The sequence below is a fragment of the Pan troglodytes genome, chromosome 2, assembly GCF_028858775.2.
Source record: "Pan troglodytes isolate AG18354 chromosome 2, NHGRI_mPanTro3-v2.0_pri, whole genome shotgun sequence".
Lineage (NCBI taxonomy): Eukaryota > Metazoa > Chordata > Mammalia > Primates > Hominidae > Pan > Pan troglodytes.
This window is the reverse complement of record NC_086015.1, coordinates 24,097,834-24,115,717: the sequence shown is the minus strand read 5'-3', so window position 1 is coordinate 24,115,717 and position 17,884 is coordinate 24,097,834. Positions and strand designations below refer to the sequence as shown.

Below are 17,884 nucleotides of genomic sequence, written 5' to 3'. Positions count from 1 at the left end.
GGGTGGCTGATTTCAGCTCATCTCATTCAATCTTGGCAGGCTTGCTCATGAGTCTACCCACTGATTGGAATCTCTGTGCTGGGCTTGGCTATACACACACACACACACATATGCAAATGTGTATGTATGCATATATATTATGTATATATAGCTATATATTTGAAATATACCATAAATTATTTTTAATGAAATTATGGATTTAATTTTTTATTATAAAATGACACACTTTATCTTTTACAATGCTTTTTTGCCTTAAAATGATGCCTCACAAAGTGAGCAGGGCCACTAGCCTATCAAGTAGATGCAATCTCACCATTCCACACAATAGGAGAGCCATGCAAAGGCAGAGAGAACTTTCTTCCGCTTTCCTCATGAGATTGCATGGTAGTTTTTTTCTCCTTTCTATTCTCATGTTTGGTTTTTCCAGTTTTTTCCAGACATAACATGTATTTATTTTTACAAGTAAATTTTTTGAATTTTTAAGATGTCTAGATCTAATTTATTTCCTCACATGTGAATCCCACTGCTATCTCAATGTAACATTCTCCACATAGCAGTCTCACTATCTCTAGTTGAAAAGGAGCAGAACAGTATAAAGTAACTTGACTGTAGAAGATTCTTCCAGAAGTATTACATATTATTTACTAAATCACTTTTGTCGAGTTCTTTTTTTTTTACAATTTTTTGTTGTTTGTTTTTGGAGACAAGTAACAATATTTTCAGACATCTGACCAATAAGTCCTCAAATTCCATGATTCCCTAAGAGTAATGCTGAAAACTATTTATTTCATAGCTGGGGTTTGTACTTGATATGCCCTCTGCTTGTTAGACTGCTAATGGTGTTTATGATTTTTTTTAAAAAATCTGAGGCTGAATCCAAGCTCACTGGTAAAGAGTTTCTGCATGGATTAGTGATATCTCCCTTGGAAGTGAAAGGGAATGGTGGCATATGCTAAATATATGGTACTTCTTATATTATAAGGTCCTCTTCTTTCCCTCTTTCATGGTACTTCTTTTATTTAAAAATTTGGTCACATCCAAGATTTGCCTGATGTCAAGTCTGTGGACAGAAATGCAACCTTCAAAACATTCTCTAACTGTGAAATGCTTCTAGGATCAAGAGATATTTTTGCCCATGTGGTAGATTACATTAATGGCCAAATTCTTTACCCTCCTGGTATCTACACTCTTTGCTATGTGACTTTGCAGTTATTCCTACGAAAGGAATAGACTACCTTTTTCCACTTCTCCACCTCTCAACTCTGAGTTCAACTACGTGACTTGCTTTGGACGACAGAATGAGGCAGAAGTCAGCAGGGTATGGTGGCTCACACCTATAATCCCAGCACTTTGGGAGGCCAAGACAGGTAGATTACCTGAGGTCAGGAGTTTGAGACCAGCCTGACCAATATGGCAAAAACCCATCTCCACCAAAAATACAAAAATTAGCCGGGCATGATGGTGGGCACCTGTAATCCCAGCTACTCAGGAGACTGAGGCAGGAGAATCGCTTAAACCCAGGAGGCAGAGGTTGCAGTGAGCTGAGATCGCACCACTGCACTCCAGCCAGGGTGACAGTGTGAGACTCTGTCTCAAATAAAAAGAAAAGGAAAAAAAAAAAAGAATGTGGCAGAAGTGGTGGTTTACAAGTTCCGAGCCTAGGCTTCAAGAGACTGTGTATTTCTTCCTGCTCTCTCTCATCACAAGAAGGACATGTTCTGGGTAGCCCAATAGTCCCAGGAAAATTATGAGAAATATGTGAAGCAGAGTTGCTTCAGCTTAAGTGCTCTAGCCAAGCCAAGCCCAAAACAGAGATTATAATCAATGGGTAACTTGCAAGCAAGCCCAGCCAAGATTGAGTGAGACTAGCTGAAATCAGCCAATTCTCAGGCAACACACCAAATGAGTGAGCTATGACAATAAGTTATTACAGTTTTAAGATAGCAATAACTAACCAGTACAGCCAAAAGCCTAATACAAAGTTATTTCTAGGTGTTAAAATCCTGGACATGCACAATCTGTACTTGGTTCAAGTCTACCTTTTGCACTCCTCAGGTAATGGAGCTCCTGGAGCAAGTCACAGCCCTCTCTTATCCCCTCTTAAGAGCTTACCTGGGTTTGCCTCAAGTCCAGAAGAGGCTTTGCAGGCAGGACTGCTGCTCCCTGCGCTTGGCTGCTCAAGGGAAGATGAGGTTGAATTGTATGAAATTGTCCCAGCCACAGGAGGTGGATTGATAACTGCCCCGGCAAAAGGAGAAGAAGGTGTTAGATGACTGACTCCTTTCTTAGGCAACAAGAAACGAAGTGCACATGGGACCACCCCACTCCTGCCCAATGCCACAAAATAAGTCATCTTTAAAACATAAGCCACAAGGCATCAAGATAGTAAAGACAGCAGGGACTATAACTCATTAAATAGAATAAGGATATCTGAGTCTATATTGATAAAATAATAAATGAATACATAAATATATTAGTGGAGATGAGAAAAGCTCAAGAATACCAACAAAGAAATAAGGACGGAGTTATGGTAGTTAGTAAAAAAAAAAAAAAAAAAAAATCACTATTTGGCAGCCACCATATGATAACTGATTTGGGGAAGATCATGTGTGTAGGCTAAAACCTATGAGTATAATTTTGATGAAGACAAGATATTTATACAGTCTCAAAATATCTCCCCACAAAAGTATTTTTTTGATTAAAAAGGAAAGGTGGTAATACTGCAGTGGAGAAAGCTGGTGACCACCACCAGAACCATGTGATCAAACTTAATACCAACAATGATGGGACAAGCCAACATCATATGCCTCCTGATGCAATGGAAAAATTGCAATAAACCACATTATTGAGACAAGAGGCAAAAACAGAAGACAGCATATAGCTTAGGTAACTATACTATATCAATGTTACGTTTGCTGACAGAAAACTATAGTTTTTATGTTAGAGAATATATGAGAGACATCAAAATTACTAAAGGGGCATGATGTTTGTAACTTTCAACTAATTTAGGAGAAAAAATATATATAATATATATTTGTATTTATATATAACGTATAAATATATATATTATATATATAGTTCGCTCTCTTTTTTTTTTTTTTTTTTTTGAGACAAAGTTTCGCTTTTGTCGCCCAGGCTGGAGTGCAGTGGTGCCATCTTGGCTCACTGCAACCTCCTCTGCCTCCCCGGTTCAAGCTATTCTCCTGCCTCAGCCTCCCGAGTAGCTGAGATTACAGGTGCCTGCCACAACTCCCGGCTAATTTTTTGTATTTTTAGTAGAGATGAGGTATTGCCATGTTGAGCAGGCTGGTCTCAAACTCAAACTCCTGACCTCAGGTGATCCGCCCACCTAAGCCTCCCATAGTGCTGGGATTACAGGTGTCAGCCACCATGCCTGGCCTATATAGCTCTCTTTCTCTTTTTTTCTCTCTCTCTACTCTTCCCCTAAGTTTTATATATACATATACACACACATACACACACACACACACACACACAAATTTAGGAGAAAATATATATAGCTATATATAAATAATTATTTATTTATATATAAATAATATATTTACATATTTTTGTAAAAATGTAAATATATTTACATATTTAGATATGTAAATATATAGTATATTATATATAAATTAAAACTATATAATATATTTTATCTATATTTAATTTTTTTCTCCTAAATTTTTTTTTATATATACATGTAAATAACTTAGGGGAAGAGTGGAGAGAGAATTAAAGAGAAAAAGAAGGGATAGAGAAAGGGTAATAATAAAGCAAGGATGGCAAAATGTTAACAATTGGTTTATAACCAGGTAAAGCATATAAAATACACAGGATTTCTCTGTCACCTTCTTGTAACTCTACTAAAAATATACAGGATTTCTTTGTCCTCTTCTTGTAACTCTGTGAGTTTGATAGTATTTCCAAACAAAAAGGGTTTTTTTGTTTTTGTATTTTAGAAAAGGCCATTGTAAAAAGTAGGATGCTGCTTTGCTAGCTGTGTTGCTGACTGGTAGCTGATGAGGTGAGAGGTGACGAGGGGTACAGACATTCTCAATAACACTGGTCACATACAGGACACAGCATGGCAGTACAGACAATTGTGAGAGAGAACGTTCATCTACGTTTCAACACAGCCACAGTTCAGTCAACAAGGACATTCCCAGAAGCCAAGAAGGCAATAAAATAAGTAAACCAAGCAAGAGAGATACCAACCCATAGCACTTCTAACTGAATAGCCAGTGGTTTGTCAAAAATCAGAATATACTAAAGTGCCAGACTCTATGTTTTTTTCTCCCAATATATAGGCCTTCTGAATTTCAAAGCATACTGGAGTGATTCTGAACAAAGAGAAAGCTCTGGTGATTCAGAAGACATCTGAGTATCTTGTAAAATTTCAGGTTCATCCTTATGAATGTCATTTATCACAGTTGCATCGATATGCAGACATGCTAATTAAGTAGATGATTACACTCTTCTGTTCCCCCAAGAGAACACATTGCAATTACAGTAGAACAAGAGAAGACAGCCCACTTCTGATGGCTTCAGGTAATACTAAAGTGTACACGCCAACTTAACTTGGTGACAACCTTAGCCACAGAAAAACAAATAAAATTCCCATAGGGTCACAGGCAACAACCTCTTCCTTCTCCATCCTGTACTATGACAGATAACAATGTGGCTGGAAGTTGAGCAGACTGGAGAATTTTGAGCAAACAAGGGTCAAAGGGAGTTTTCACACACAGAAATCCTCTCCACAGACCCACCAAAGGAGAACTATGTTGATCCTGCTGAATAACTTTGGTCCCCCACTGCCTGAGGGAGGAAACTGTTCTTCACTCATTCCTTCCACAAGTGTATGCTGTATATTGGCAGCACACACCAAGATGGTGTGATGTAGTGGTTAGAGTTCTGGCTCTCTTAATACAGTGTAATATTTAGGAATTAGATACGGATTTGAAACCCAATTCCATCACTTACAAGGTCTATCTTGGGCAATTTGTTGCTCCTCCCTGAGCTTCTATTTCCTCAACTATGTAAAGGAGATCATAATTCCAACTTCCCAGGGTTTGTGAAAAGGCTTAGATACCAAGGAAGCATCTTAGCTGAGCACTTAATAAATGTATCAATTATTGTGACAAAACTGGGTCTCTGACCATCAAAAAGCTGCATTCACAGGAGATGAAAAGACATACAGAAAAAAAGGGGCTAGGATAATATGAGGTGAGAATTGTCTAACACAGTCATTCTCAAATGTTGCTGCATATTAAAATTACCTGGGGAGCTTTTTAAAAGTCCCAATGTCCAGGCCACACCCCAGGACAATAATCTCACACTCTCTTGGAATGGCACTCAGAAAACAGTATACAGTGCATTTCAAATTCCATGGGTGATTCCATTGTGCTGCCATGTTTGAGAACCATGGATAGGATATATTCAAGGCTCTATGAAAGTCTGGAAGAAAAGAGATCCAGTCCTTGCTAGAGGGGATGGGAGAACTTAGGGAAGAGTTTGCAGAAGAAATACCATTTGAAAGTTAGGTGAGATCAAATCCAAGGTAAAGTGAATAGCACAGGTACAGAGGGAGCAATGCAAAGGATATGTCCAGTAACCACAGAAAACATGTCCACTAAATGCTGACTGCTCAACTGTAGAAGAAACATGTAATAGGCACAGACAGGCCCCAAAGCACTACAGGTTTTGGACCAGAGATACATGAAATTACGATCTCAGGTTAGAAAAAAAAAAAAGGACACAAAGATGTTTTTGACATGTTTTTGGTAATGAGCTCAAACAAAAAGAGTATGATTCAAATAAAATTCCTCATTCACTAGTACTTTGGTTTGTAGGGATTTAGTTATATTTACACCTAAACTTGAGGTTCAGATGAAAACCTTTTTCAAAAATCACCTCTCAAATGCATTATGCTGAATTAAAGTTATCAGTCTCAAAAAGCTATCTACTATATGATTCCACTCCTATGACATTCTGGAAAAGGCAAAACTGTAAGAACAAAAACACAGATCACTGGTTCCCAGAGCTGGAGGTAGGACTATGAATGCACTATAGAGAAGTACAAGGGAATCTGTCTGGAAGGAGGCCACTGTTCTATATTTTGATGGCAGTGGTCATTACTCAAGTATATGTGTTTGTCAAAACACAGTACAGTAAAAAGAGTACATTTTACTATATATAAATTATACTTCAATTTTGTTTTTAAGGCAAGAATAAATCATTTTTTCTTTGCTGGAGGCATTAGAGGCAATACTCACAAGCCCCCATATTACACATTGACCTAGAGCACTACAAAAAACTCTTGACATCAAAATTTTGCATCCTGTCTTTCCCCATGGCCAGATATAAACTGCTTTGGTATTTCTTGCCAAACCTCTCCATGGAGTCTTCCTAGTGTCAAAGGCAGGAATTCAGATCCTCTTTCTGGGATCACTATGACTCCAGAAGGCATCTGTCTTCCTTCCTCACAAAATGCCAACTGATGCCACTGGCTGATTTAAGCAATAGCAAGGATGCCCTGCCCCACAGGGAAGTAGTTCACATCCTGAGACTCAAGACTGCCGCTTTCACTCACTATCCACCATTATACCTGGTGGTAACTTGATGTATAAAACAGACATCATAGATTAAGAGGTCAGACTGAGACTTGATTCCTAGGTGTATCTAGCCATCGACTGAGACTATAATTGGGTTTGAAAATAGCCAGCATTTGACTATAGAGCTAAGCTCATTTGACTATAGAGCTAAGTATAAGTTGCAGTGAACTGCAACTTACACTTCAGGTTGGCCTTCCTGGTTGTTCTCTGATTCATGTAAAAGGAAACTTACCTGTTTGGATGCCTAGCTGGCTGGTTCTGGAAGAGGCTGAGAGAAAATCCTGATCCCAGATGGGAGAGTTTTGACTATATACTTCTTCTTCTAGCATGGACAGAAATCTAGACACAAGAGTAATAGCAATAAGATTTAAAAAAAAAACTGCCGTAAGGATAACAGCCCTAATTATCTGTGGCAATCACCTTAACATCAGCGTCTCAAACCTTCAATCAGAAATATAATGGAGAATTACAACTCAAATTATGATTTAGTTGGGCAGCCCTGGTATATTCAAATACAGAAATGCATTTATACAAATGTTTACTCTTTTGACCCTGCATAGCTTAACACAGCACAGGATACAGACATATGAATTACATCAGTAGAAATGCATTAATCTTCCTCAGTGAATCTCAGAGCACGATTTCAGCCCTCCATATAGCTGCACTGTCACTGTCATTACCATCATAAAAGTTACTAATATTTATCGAGTGCTTGCTTTGTGCCTGCACTGCTCTAAGAACTTCTTACTGAATCCTCACATCAACCCTATGAGTTATATATTCTATTTTTATTTGTCACGCACATATATAGCTCTTACTACATGATAGGCAGTGTTGTAAGTGGTTGATGTATATTAACTCACTTGATCTTTATAACGACCCTATGAAATAAAATTCATACCCATTTCACAGATGAAGAAACTAGGGCACAGAGAAGTTAAATATTTAGATCAAATTCCCACAACTAGTAAATGGCAGGATCAGGATTGGAACCAGTGATTAATTACTATGCTAACTTTAAACTAAATGGATCTCAAGTTTTGGCAACCCATAGAATCATCTGGAAACCTTATTAGAAATACAGATGCTTATCAGAATAGGGCAGGTGATTTAAAAAGAATAAAAAATTAAAAGAGAAAAAAAGAGAAAAGAAACACAGATACCTAAGTCCCTCTGAGGCTTACTGAATTTTTTTCACCAATAAATGGGGGAAAAACAGAAATATCTAAAAGCACTAAAAATAGTTCAGAGTGGTGAAGCTATCAGTGGTCTTCTTCTTCATTTTTTCCCTGAACCAAATTTTCTTCACTTTTAGAATGAAATATAGATACACAACTTAAAAAAAAAAAAAAAAAAAAAAAACACTTTGTAAATAGGTGAATGGGGAAAGAGGCACACATTAAAGCCAAGTGGAAAAAAAGGCAGCACATATGAAGAATAGGAAGATAAGAATGTAAGCCCTGAAAACACATCTGAGAATTGCAGAGACCTCCCTGGGTGCTGGGAAGCCGGTCCCAGCTCTCACTCTGAAACAGTGCCCAAGACTCAAATAATACCTCAGGCTTCAACATGTGTGGTTCTGCTGCCAAAACTGTAGGTATAAATCCCCAATAGCCTTAAATGTTGTCATATTCGGTGAAAAGGATTTAAAAGGAGAAGTGGGTGGTAGTTTTACCCCACCATTAGTAATAGAGAAGAAAAGAAGGCAGCATTGATGTTTTAGCTCCTAGCATAAGCATGCCAGAACTATGGGCTGAGGGAACAAAACACACTATAATTAGCAAATATCTGCAAGAAGCAAAATGAATTTGTTATGGGAAAAAAATTTATTATGCAAAGTAACTAAAATTTCTCTTTAAATACCATAACAGGTGTTGGGAAGGGAGGAGTCTTCTTTGTACCTTGACTCAGACACAGAATGACAACTATCACCTGAAAACATAAAATGCTGCTTATATGGCAAATGTAATAGATACATAAGTAAGAAAACTGCTTCAATCTCTAAGGAAAGGAGCTTACATCAGTTAAAAGACACTGAAATACATGAGTGTGCCCTAATTTCATAACCCATTTTGGGAGCAACATCTAAACTGCAGTTTAAGTGCTTCAGAATCTCCCTCCACAGAGGACAACAAAATGTTCATGTCATGACTTAGTCTCATGTACTGGTTCTCTAAAGAAAAATTTGACAATCAGGTTGTTGAAATATTTGTGCAAATATTGGGTGTTTGGCCAAAGCCCATCAGAATTACCCATGACATCTATCTAAGGTTTAGGACTTGGGTTAAACTGCCAAGGAATCTTCAGTCAAATTCTGTCAGAAAACCATTTTATTTTTGTTGTTTTGAACCTAACTTATTGTTATGAATTAAAACTCTATCTTCACTGAGACAAAAATTCCATAATCTAATAACACTATCTGAATAATAAAAATCTAGTTTCTCAAACAAAACAGTGTTTCATCAATCTTTGATCAAAGAATATTTCCTCTCAAATTCTATTCTCTACATCAGCAGTTCAGAATGGCATGGGGAAGGAAGGCTATATCATACCTAGCCAGCCTTTTCAAATTACGCCTTTTACCTTCCTGACCAAGCGCTGATCTAGGCGGAATGATAATCACAGAATGAATTGTCTCATTCATTTCTCACTGTTACTGCTCCATGAGAAGTCATCAACTGCACCCTTGGCCTATCTCACCAGCATCCAACTGCTTAGCTTAAATTTTTGGTTTTTAGCATTAAAAATGCATTTCCAAGGCCAATGGTGCAGCACTGCAACTTTCTATTGCTTTGCAGCATTTCCTTCCATTTAAAATATTTAAATGATCATTTATGCCTTGGAGCTCTGACAGGTGCAAGAAGCAAGGAGCACCAAAGTATGCCTATTCTACAAGAAATTTAGTATAGAGGTTCATCACGCTGAAGGAGCTCTCTATTCCTCTTCATCCCTGCTTTTGCAGTCTAGTTTCCAAAGAGTGGGGGCAAGTCTACTATAGCTGAGGCAGGGATGGTTCACCAGTGCTTGGAAAAAGTTGGAGAAATTGAATGGGAAAAAAAAAAAAAAAGCCACTTGAGCTCTTTTGCACCATTTCTGAGTGGCTGGAAAATGTACCTAAACATTCTCCCTCATCGTCCTAGAGCTTCCTGGCCGCTGAATATACAAAAGAAAGCACTGCCCCATTCTAAGTGAGTCAGAGACAATGACTCAGGTAGGACGAGGAGGGGATAAGGGAGCAATGACGGCAGTCAACCCAAAGTCAGGCTAATAAATGGACTGGAAAATACCCAAGAAGACTCACAAAGGGAACTGAGGGTCTTTTCTCCCACCCCCTTGGAATGTTTCTTCTATCATTTCCGATCTTGTTATTTATGCAGGCTTTGGCATTGTATTTAGCAACCTCAAGCTCTGGGATCAAACAAAGACCAGCAAAAACTCTCCCTTACTTTGGGAAATGAGTGAGGATTAGAGTTCGTTTTTCAAGAGGCAGTTTATCTTTTTCCTGTCTTGCTTGTTCCAGGAGTTGTCGCCTCATAACAGTGAAGACCGAGCGAAGCAATGTTCTCCCAAACACCTGTGTGGTTTCGTACCGAGGTAGACTGTCACAGAACTGTGGCACGTTGCAGTAACACAGCCACCTGTGACAAGAGAAGTCAAGCACCATAAATATCCCGTAAACCCCCAGGTCATCAGAAATATTCAATTATGTTTATCTCGTACTATTAACTATAGCAGAAAAAAACTAGGCCTGCAATAACAAGCAACAATATCCCTGCCAGCTAGTGAAACTTGGGAATGCAATTAGATTACCCTTACATCACCACTTGTGTCTAATTCTGTTAAAATCACCTTATTCTGCAGCATCATACAGTGAGTCCTGGAATGAAACAGCCCCTGGGATCAAATTCCAGCTGTGCCACTTAACTAGCTGCATAACTTTGAAAATTTGATTACGCTATTTAGCCTTTCTTTCCTTACCTGTAAAATGGGGACAACAATAATACCTACTTCATTGGGTTCTTGTGAGCATTAAATGAAATACTGTATATAAAGTGTATAGTATAACTGGAGTTACTGGCACATTAATGGTAGTTTAGATAAAAGAAAAAATTAAAGGAGAAGCTGAGGAAGACCCTTTTGTGAAAGAATCAGAATTAACCACCTAGTCCTTTGAGTAAAATGTAAGATTTATTTAAAATGCCTACACAGCACTTATCGGAGGTTTGGTGGGAAGATAATGATCTTCAGGACTGTTTAAAACTCAGTCAAAAATGTAGGAAGTATTAAGCTTCTACCATTTGTCGCCCAGGTACATTTTTCAATGACTCAGACTCAAAGTCAAAAATGCACCTCAGCATCACTGCACGACGCTGGAGAGGACCCAGACCAGAGGGAAGCCAGGACTTTTCTTGAGATGTGACCACAGTTCTAGGGTACACTGACAATACAGGTCATCTAATTTAGAAAGTGCATTCGGCCAACATACAGTGGAGAGTAAAAGTCTATTCAAAAATAAACCTCTTTTTCTTTCTTTTTCTTTTTTTTTTTTTTTTTTTTTGAGACAGGGTCTCACTGTGTCACCAAGGCTGGAGTGCAGCGGTACAATCTCGGCTCACTGCAACCTCTACCTCCTGGGCTCAAGTGACCCTCCTACCTCAGCCTGCCAAACAGCTGGGACCACAGGCATGCACCACCACATGTGGCTAATTTTTTCTTATTTTTTGTAAAGACGGGGTTTCACTATGTTGCCCAGGATTGTCTCGAACTCCTGGACTAAAGAGATCCACCCACCTCGGCTTCCCAAAGTGCTGTGATTACAGGCATGAGCTACCAAACTGAGACAACCCTATTTTTTTTTTATCTCCCAGAAGTGAAGATGTGAATTTCCCAGGACCCAAAAACATAAATATAACAGTGGTAGCCATGGAGGGTGGCACCAAACGAGGAAAAGGTCAAAAAGCATTATTCCACAGATTCTTATTCCTTCAGAGCAGACCCAAATCATCCTCTCCTAGGAAAGGACTGCCTTCCAAAAATCAAACCTCTCCTCCCTATGTGCTTTCCTGTTCTCCTTTCAAATGGGAGACAGCTTTCTAATGCGCCCAAGCTGCTACAAAAAGCTCCCAATGAACTTTGAGCCCTTTAATGAAGAGAGGAATAATATTAATTTATTCATGCTCCTGACTTTTTTTTTTAAATCTTATTCTGCATTATAAAATATTTCGACTGTATGTGTGCTAGTGGTGGAAATGGTGGTGGCTGTGGCAGTGGTTCACCTTTGGAGAAAAAGCTTTCATTAGTGTTAGTTCATCTGCCTACATTAAAAATTAACCTAAAATTTCTGCTACTATTTCTATGTCTTCTCTCAACTTTTTTCCTTTAATAATTTACACCCAAATGTTGTTTATGTTTACAATACTGAAATGGGTATCTTAAGTGTTAATGTTGTTGTCTTTTGTCTGAAACAGTGATCTTGGTAGCAGAAAAAAATTATAAAGTGCATTTATTTTGTAATTCATAAGGTGTTTCATATAGAAATTCATTGCTTTCAAAGCCAATTGTTTGCTAGATGTTAGTCTGTGGCCACTTAATTAAGTTAAAAGAATGGGCTGGCTAGGCATGGCATGGTGGCTTACACCAGTCATCCCAGTGCTTTGGAAGGCCCAAGCAGGAAGATCGCTTGAGCCCAGGAGTTCAAGACCAGCCTGGGCAACATAGTAAGATGCCCATCTCTACAAAAAGTTTAAAAATCAGCCAGATGTATTGGCACATACCTATAGTCCTAGCTACTTGGGAGGCTGAGGAGGTAGGATCACTTGAACCTAGGAGTTCTAGGCTGCTGTGAGCTATGATTGTGCCACTGCAATGCAGCCTGGGTGACAGAGTGACAGAATGAGACACTGACATGCTATCTATCTATCCATCTATCTATCTATCTATCTATCTATCTATCTATCTATCTATCTGGGGCTGAGGGGAAGTCAGATCAAATAACTAGTAATGAAACTATACAGTTAAACAGTCACAGATCTTCATAATCAGAAGTTCAATTTCGTGAGACTTAGGCAATCACAAGACTATCTGTAAGAATTAATATGGTCGTGTCTTTCATGTCTTGCTTAACAATGGGAATACATTCTGAGAAATGAGTCAGGTGATTTTATCATTGTGCAAACACTGGAGAGTGTACCTACACAAACCTAGATGGTAGAACCTACTACACACTTGGCACCTAGGCTCTATGGCAGAGGTCCCCAACTTTTTTGGCACCAGGGATTGCTTTCATGAGAGACAATTTTTCCATGGCTGGGGGGTAGAAGGGATGGTTTCCAGATGAAACTGTTCCACCTCAGATCATCAAGCATTAGACTCTCAGAAAGAATGTACAGCTTAGATCCCTCACATGCACAGTTCACAATAGAGTTCAGGCTCCTATGAGAATCTAATGCCACCACTGATCTGACAGGAGGTGGAGCTCAGGCTGTAATGCTCACTCGCCCACCACTCACTTCCTGCTGTGCAGCCCGGTTCCTAATGAGCCAAGGACCTATGGTGGACCATGGCCCAGGGGTGGGGGACCCCTGCTCTATGGTCTAGTCTATTGCTCTTAGGCTGCAAACCTGTACAGCATATTACTGTACTGAATACTACAAACAACTGTAACATAATGGTAAGTATTTGTATATCTAAATATACCTAAACATAGAAAGGTACAGCAAAATTCTGGTATAATCTTAAAGGACTACTGTCATTATATGTGGTCCATTGCTGACTAAAACGTTGTTATGCAGATCCTAAATTTTAAAAATAACAAAATATGTCCAATCTTCTGCAATGAAAGGTTTAAAGATTTATTGTCCAATAAAGCTTTCACTGATGATGGGGATGATTCTATGTCTCTGCTATCCAATACAGTAGCCACCAGCCATTGGTAACTATTGATCACTTGAAATGTGGCTAGTATGAGTGAGAAGTTTAACTTTTAATTTTATTTAATCAATTTCAATTTTACTTTTAAATGGAAACAGTGTAAAATGTTTTCCCATTAAACACAACTTGATTGTTCTAGTAGGACTCCATTTAGTTTTAACTGTTTAAAATTTAGCTACTGAATTAAGATGTGTGAAAAATACACACTGGATTTGGCCAGGTGCAGTGGCTCACACCTGTAATCCCAGGACTTTGGGAAGTTGAGGCAGGTGGATTACCAGAGGTCAATAATTCAAGACCAGCCTGGCGAACACGATGAAACCCCATCTCTACTAAAAAATATAAACATTAGCCAGGCACGGTGGCAGGCGCCTGTAGTCCCAGCTACTTGGCAGCCTGAGGCAGGAGAATCGTTTGAACCTGGGAGGCAAAGGTTGCAGTGAGCTGAGATCATACCACTGTACTCCAGCCTGGGAAACACAGCAAGACTCCAACTCAAAAAAAAAAAAAAAAAAAGGAAAAAGCAAAATAAACACTGGATTTGGAGGTTTGAAGGACTCAGTACTAAGAAAGTAAGCATACATCCTTAATAATTTTTCACAATGGTTACATGGTGAAATTATATTTTTGTGGGTTTTTTGTTTTTGTGGTTTTTTTTTTTTTTTTTTTTTTGAGACATAGTATTGCTCTGTGCCCCAGGCTGGAGTGCAATGGCATGATCTCGACTCACTGCAACTTCCACCTCCCCATTCAAGCAACTCTCCTGCCCCAGCCTCCCAAGTAGCTGGGATTACAGGTGCCCGCCACCATGCCTGGCTAATTTTTGTATTTTTAATAGAGACAGGGTTTCACCATGTTGGCCAGGCTGGTCTTGAACTCCTGACGTCAAGTGATCCACCCGCCTTGGCCTCCCAAAGTGCTAGGATTACTGGCGTGAGCCACCGCTCCCAGCTGAAATGGTATTTTTGATATACTGGGTAAAAAATATATATATTATTGGCCAGGTCTGGTGGCTCATGCCTATAATCCCAGCACTTTGGGAGGCCGAGGAGGGCAGATTACTTAAGGTCAGGAGTTCGAGATCAGCCTGGCCAACATGGTGAAACGCCATCTCTACTAAAAATACAAAAATGAGCCAGCTGTGGTGGCGCATGCCTGTAATCCCAGCTACTCGGGAGGCAGAGGCAGGGGAATGGCTTGAACCCAGGAGGTGGAGGTTGCAGTGAGCCAAGATTGCACCACTGCACCCCAGCCTGGGCGACACAGCAAGACTCCGTCTCAAAAAATATATATATATATGTATCTATATATACACACATAAAATTCAAAATAATTTCTTATATCTATTCATTTTATACGTAGCTACCAGAAAATTTTTAATTATATATCTGGCTTGCATTTTTGGCTCATATTATATATCTACTGGACAGTGCTGATTTAGAGTCTAAACAGCATTTCCATCTGAGGAGAGATCTGCAGATGTCTAAGGCTCTAAGACTGACATTATTTCTGATACAAAGATGATAGGTTATAAATATTATCATAAAATCCTAAAAAGTTATCCAAAAGTGCTTTAACAGGTTATTCAATCTTCCCAGGGTAGAAGACAGCATAGATTGTTATTAGCTAGTAAAAATGTTCAAATAATGGGCTTTCATTCATTTCCTCAAAGTCATTTTATAGACCTCAATTTATACTTTCCAGCTTTTTCTTAACTTCCAAGATTAATCTTATTTTGTAATCTGTTAAATTCACTGTAGATTAAGACAATGAGGCTGAGTCAATGTGTGTGTGTGTGTGTGTGAGAGAGAGAGAGTGTGTGTGTGTGTGTGTGTACTTCTGGTGTTGTTTTAATAAATTGATTGATATTATTATTGCACATAGTGAGACAGAAAGAAGGAAACGGACATGCATGAGCACATGTATTCCTCCAAAGAAGTAACTGTGGAAAAGATTTTACCTACATGACTGATTTCAGGTCTACTAAAAAGAAGCAAAATGATAGTTCGTTCATTTTTGTATGTCTAATAAAGCTGGTATTTCCATGCTATTTTCTTACTGTTCAAATAACTCCCAGATTTTTCACATCATGATGATGATTTGTAACTTCTGTGAACAGAATTTAAAAATGTGAACACAGAAGACCATGTCATTCTACTGACTTGCTGAACTGAAAATCCTGTGGTTTTCAGGAATAAACTGACCTGCCCTAGTTCACAGGGACTGAGGCCCAGTTACTTAATTAAAGTCCAGACTAGAAGTCAGATCTCCTGTTTCCTAGTGTTCTTTCCATGCTTCCTGATAAATCTGTTCTAGACTTACATGTCTAATAATGAATGCTCAGTATACATGGCAATAGGCTGTACATCATAGAAGAATGGCTAAATAAAACTGTTTCCCAAAAACAAGTTAGTTCTAGCTAACTTGCTATGTATTCTTTTTCTTCTTCTTTTTTTTCTTTTCAGACAGGGTCGTGCTCTGTCGCCCAGGCCGGAGTGCAGTGGTAGGATCATGGACGGCTCCATGCAGCCTTGACCTCCCGGGCTCAAGCAATCCTCCCACCTCAACCTCCAGAGTCGCTGGGACCACAGGCTCATGCCACCACAGGCACATGCCACCACACCCAGCTAGTTTTTTATTTTTATTTTTGTAGAGATGAAGTCTCATTCTGTTGCCCAGGCTGGGCTCAAACTCCTGGGCTCAAGCGATCCTCTTGCCTCAGCCTCCCAAAGTTGCTGGGATTACAGGCATCAGCTACTGCACACAGCCGCTCTGTATTCTTATGAAACATCTCCCCAGTGTGGGGGTAAGCTTCAACTTTCAAAAGTTCTACACAATTCAAAATCTAAGACTAATTACTTGCACTTTCCTTCAGCAGACTGTTGGACAGTTGTATTTTAAAAAGTCATAATCCTCTGACACTTTCTTTTTAGGTTATTTCTTCATGGCATTAAATAGTGTACTATCATGAAATTCAGGAACTTCAAAATATTTGCCCACATTTTTTTCTATAACCACAATGCTCCTGGGAGTATATATAAGGTACAGTTAACATACACTTATGTAACAATATTTAGGTTGAGCAAGGTGGCTCACGCCTTTAATCCCAGCACTTTAGGAGGACGAGGTAGGCAGATCACCTGAGGTCAGGAGTTCGAGACCAGCCTGGCCAACATGGTGAAACCCCATCTTTACTAAAAATACAAAAATTAGCCAGGCATGGTGGCACGCACTTGTAATCCTAGCTACTTGGGAGGCTAAGGCAGGAAAATCGCCTGAACTCAGGAGGTGGAGGTTGCAGTGAGCTGAGTCACGCCACTGCACTCCAGCCTGGACAACAGAGTGAGACTCCATCTCAAAAAAAAAAAAACAAAAAAACAACAAAAAAAGAATATTTATATTTTTCTTTTCTTCAGAACAGAGAAGTAATTTAAGCAGTACTACTGTTCAGTCTGCTTTTAATTTTTATGGAATAAATATTTACAAGTTAGCTCTGTAATGAACACAATCATTTTCTAAGTCCAGTCTTTTCCACAAAGAATCCTGTTTAACTTCATTTTCAGACTGATATACTGCAAACATTTTTGGCACATCTTTGTTCTAATATTTACAGTAACTGCTGTAAGTTATAAGCTGAACCAGCGTTATAGGTCCTGAGGTTCTCTTACAGCAACATCAAGATAAAGCCTGCTGGTGCCTGCAGCCAGTAATATTACCCATTTTTGAGAAGATCAGTATCAGTGAGACATCACGCTGTGGTGGTATGTGGTTTTTTTAATTCCCCATGTGGTCATGGCAGTGAGGTTTTACTCCGAATATTGATTCTCCTAATTTTCACAGGTTGTTCCTCTCTACTTCCCTTTCCTCATCAACATGACGTGATGGTGGGGACGTGGGGGAGGCTGGTGTCATCTACCTTCATTTCCTTATTTATTATTAATAGGGGCTCTTGGTCTACATTTCACCTGGAAATCAGCACGTTTCAGAACTCATTAGGGCATATTCATTTCAGTTTCTCTCAGCAAGTTTCTCTTTCCCATTGTCTGACTCCACTTCTTGCCTTCAGCTGTTGGCTCAGGAGGCTGGGCTATAAAGGACTCTTTCGCCGTTTTTCTATTCCCTGCTATCTTAATTTCTAAAGCGATATTCAAATAATTACACACTCACTCAATTATACATTTAAGTCTTTAGCTTAATAGCTCCACATTGGCAGTGACTGAGTTTTAGAGAACAATGTGCATGGGAGGAAAATGATGATGAGCATCTTCCCAGCACCTGTTCTGTGTGTCAGAAACTACATACAAACCACCCATGGAATACTCACAAAAGTCATGACACTT

The 17,884-nt window shown here is 39.1% G+C and overlaps 1 protein-coding gene across 2 annotated transcripts in view; it reads right to left on the bottom strand.

The window, feature by feature from the left end:
• The window catches only part of KAT2B (lysine acetyltransferase 2B), a 114,136-nt gene that overhangs the window by 32,479 nt on the left and 63,773 nt on the right, over positions 1–17,884 (bottom strand). For both annotated transcript variants that reach the window (XM_009445018.5, XM_016940564.4), the window contains exons 6-8: positions 10,061–10,252; positions 6,847–6,953; positions 2,113–2,238 (exon numbers count right to left, since the gene is read on the bottom strand). In XM_009445018.5, coding sequence (XP_009443293.2) covers positions 2,113–2,238; positions 6,847–6,953; positions 10,061–10,252 — 425 coding nt within the window. The remainder of the gene's footprint in view (positions 1–2,112; positions 2,239–6,846; positions 6,954–10,060; positions 10,253–17,884) is intronic.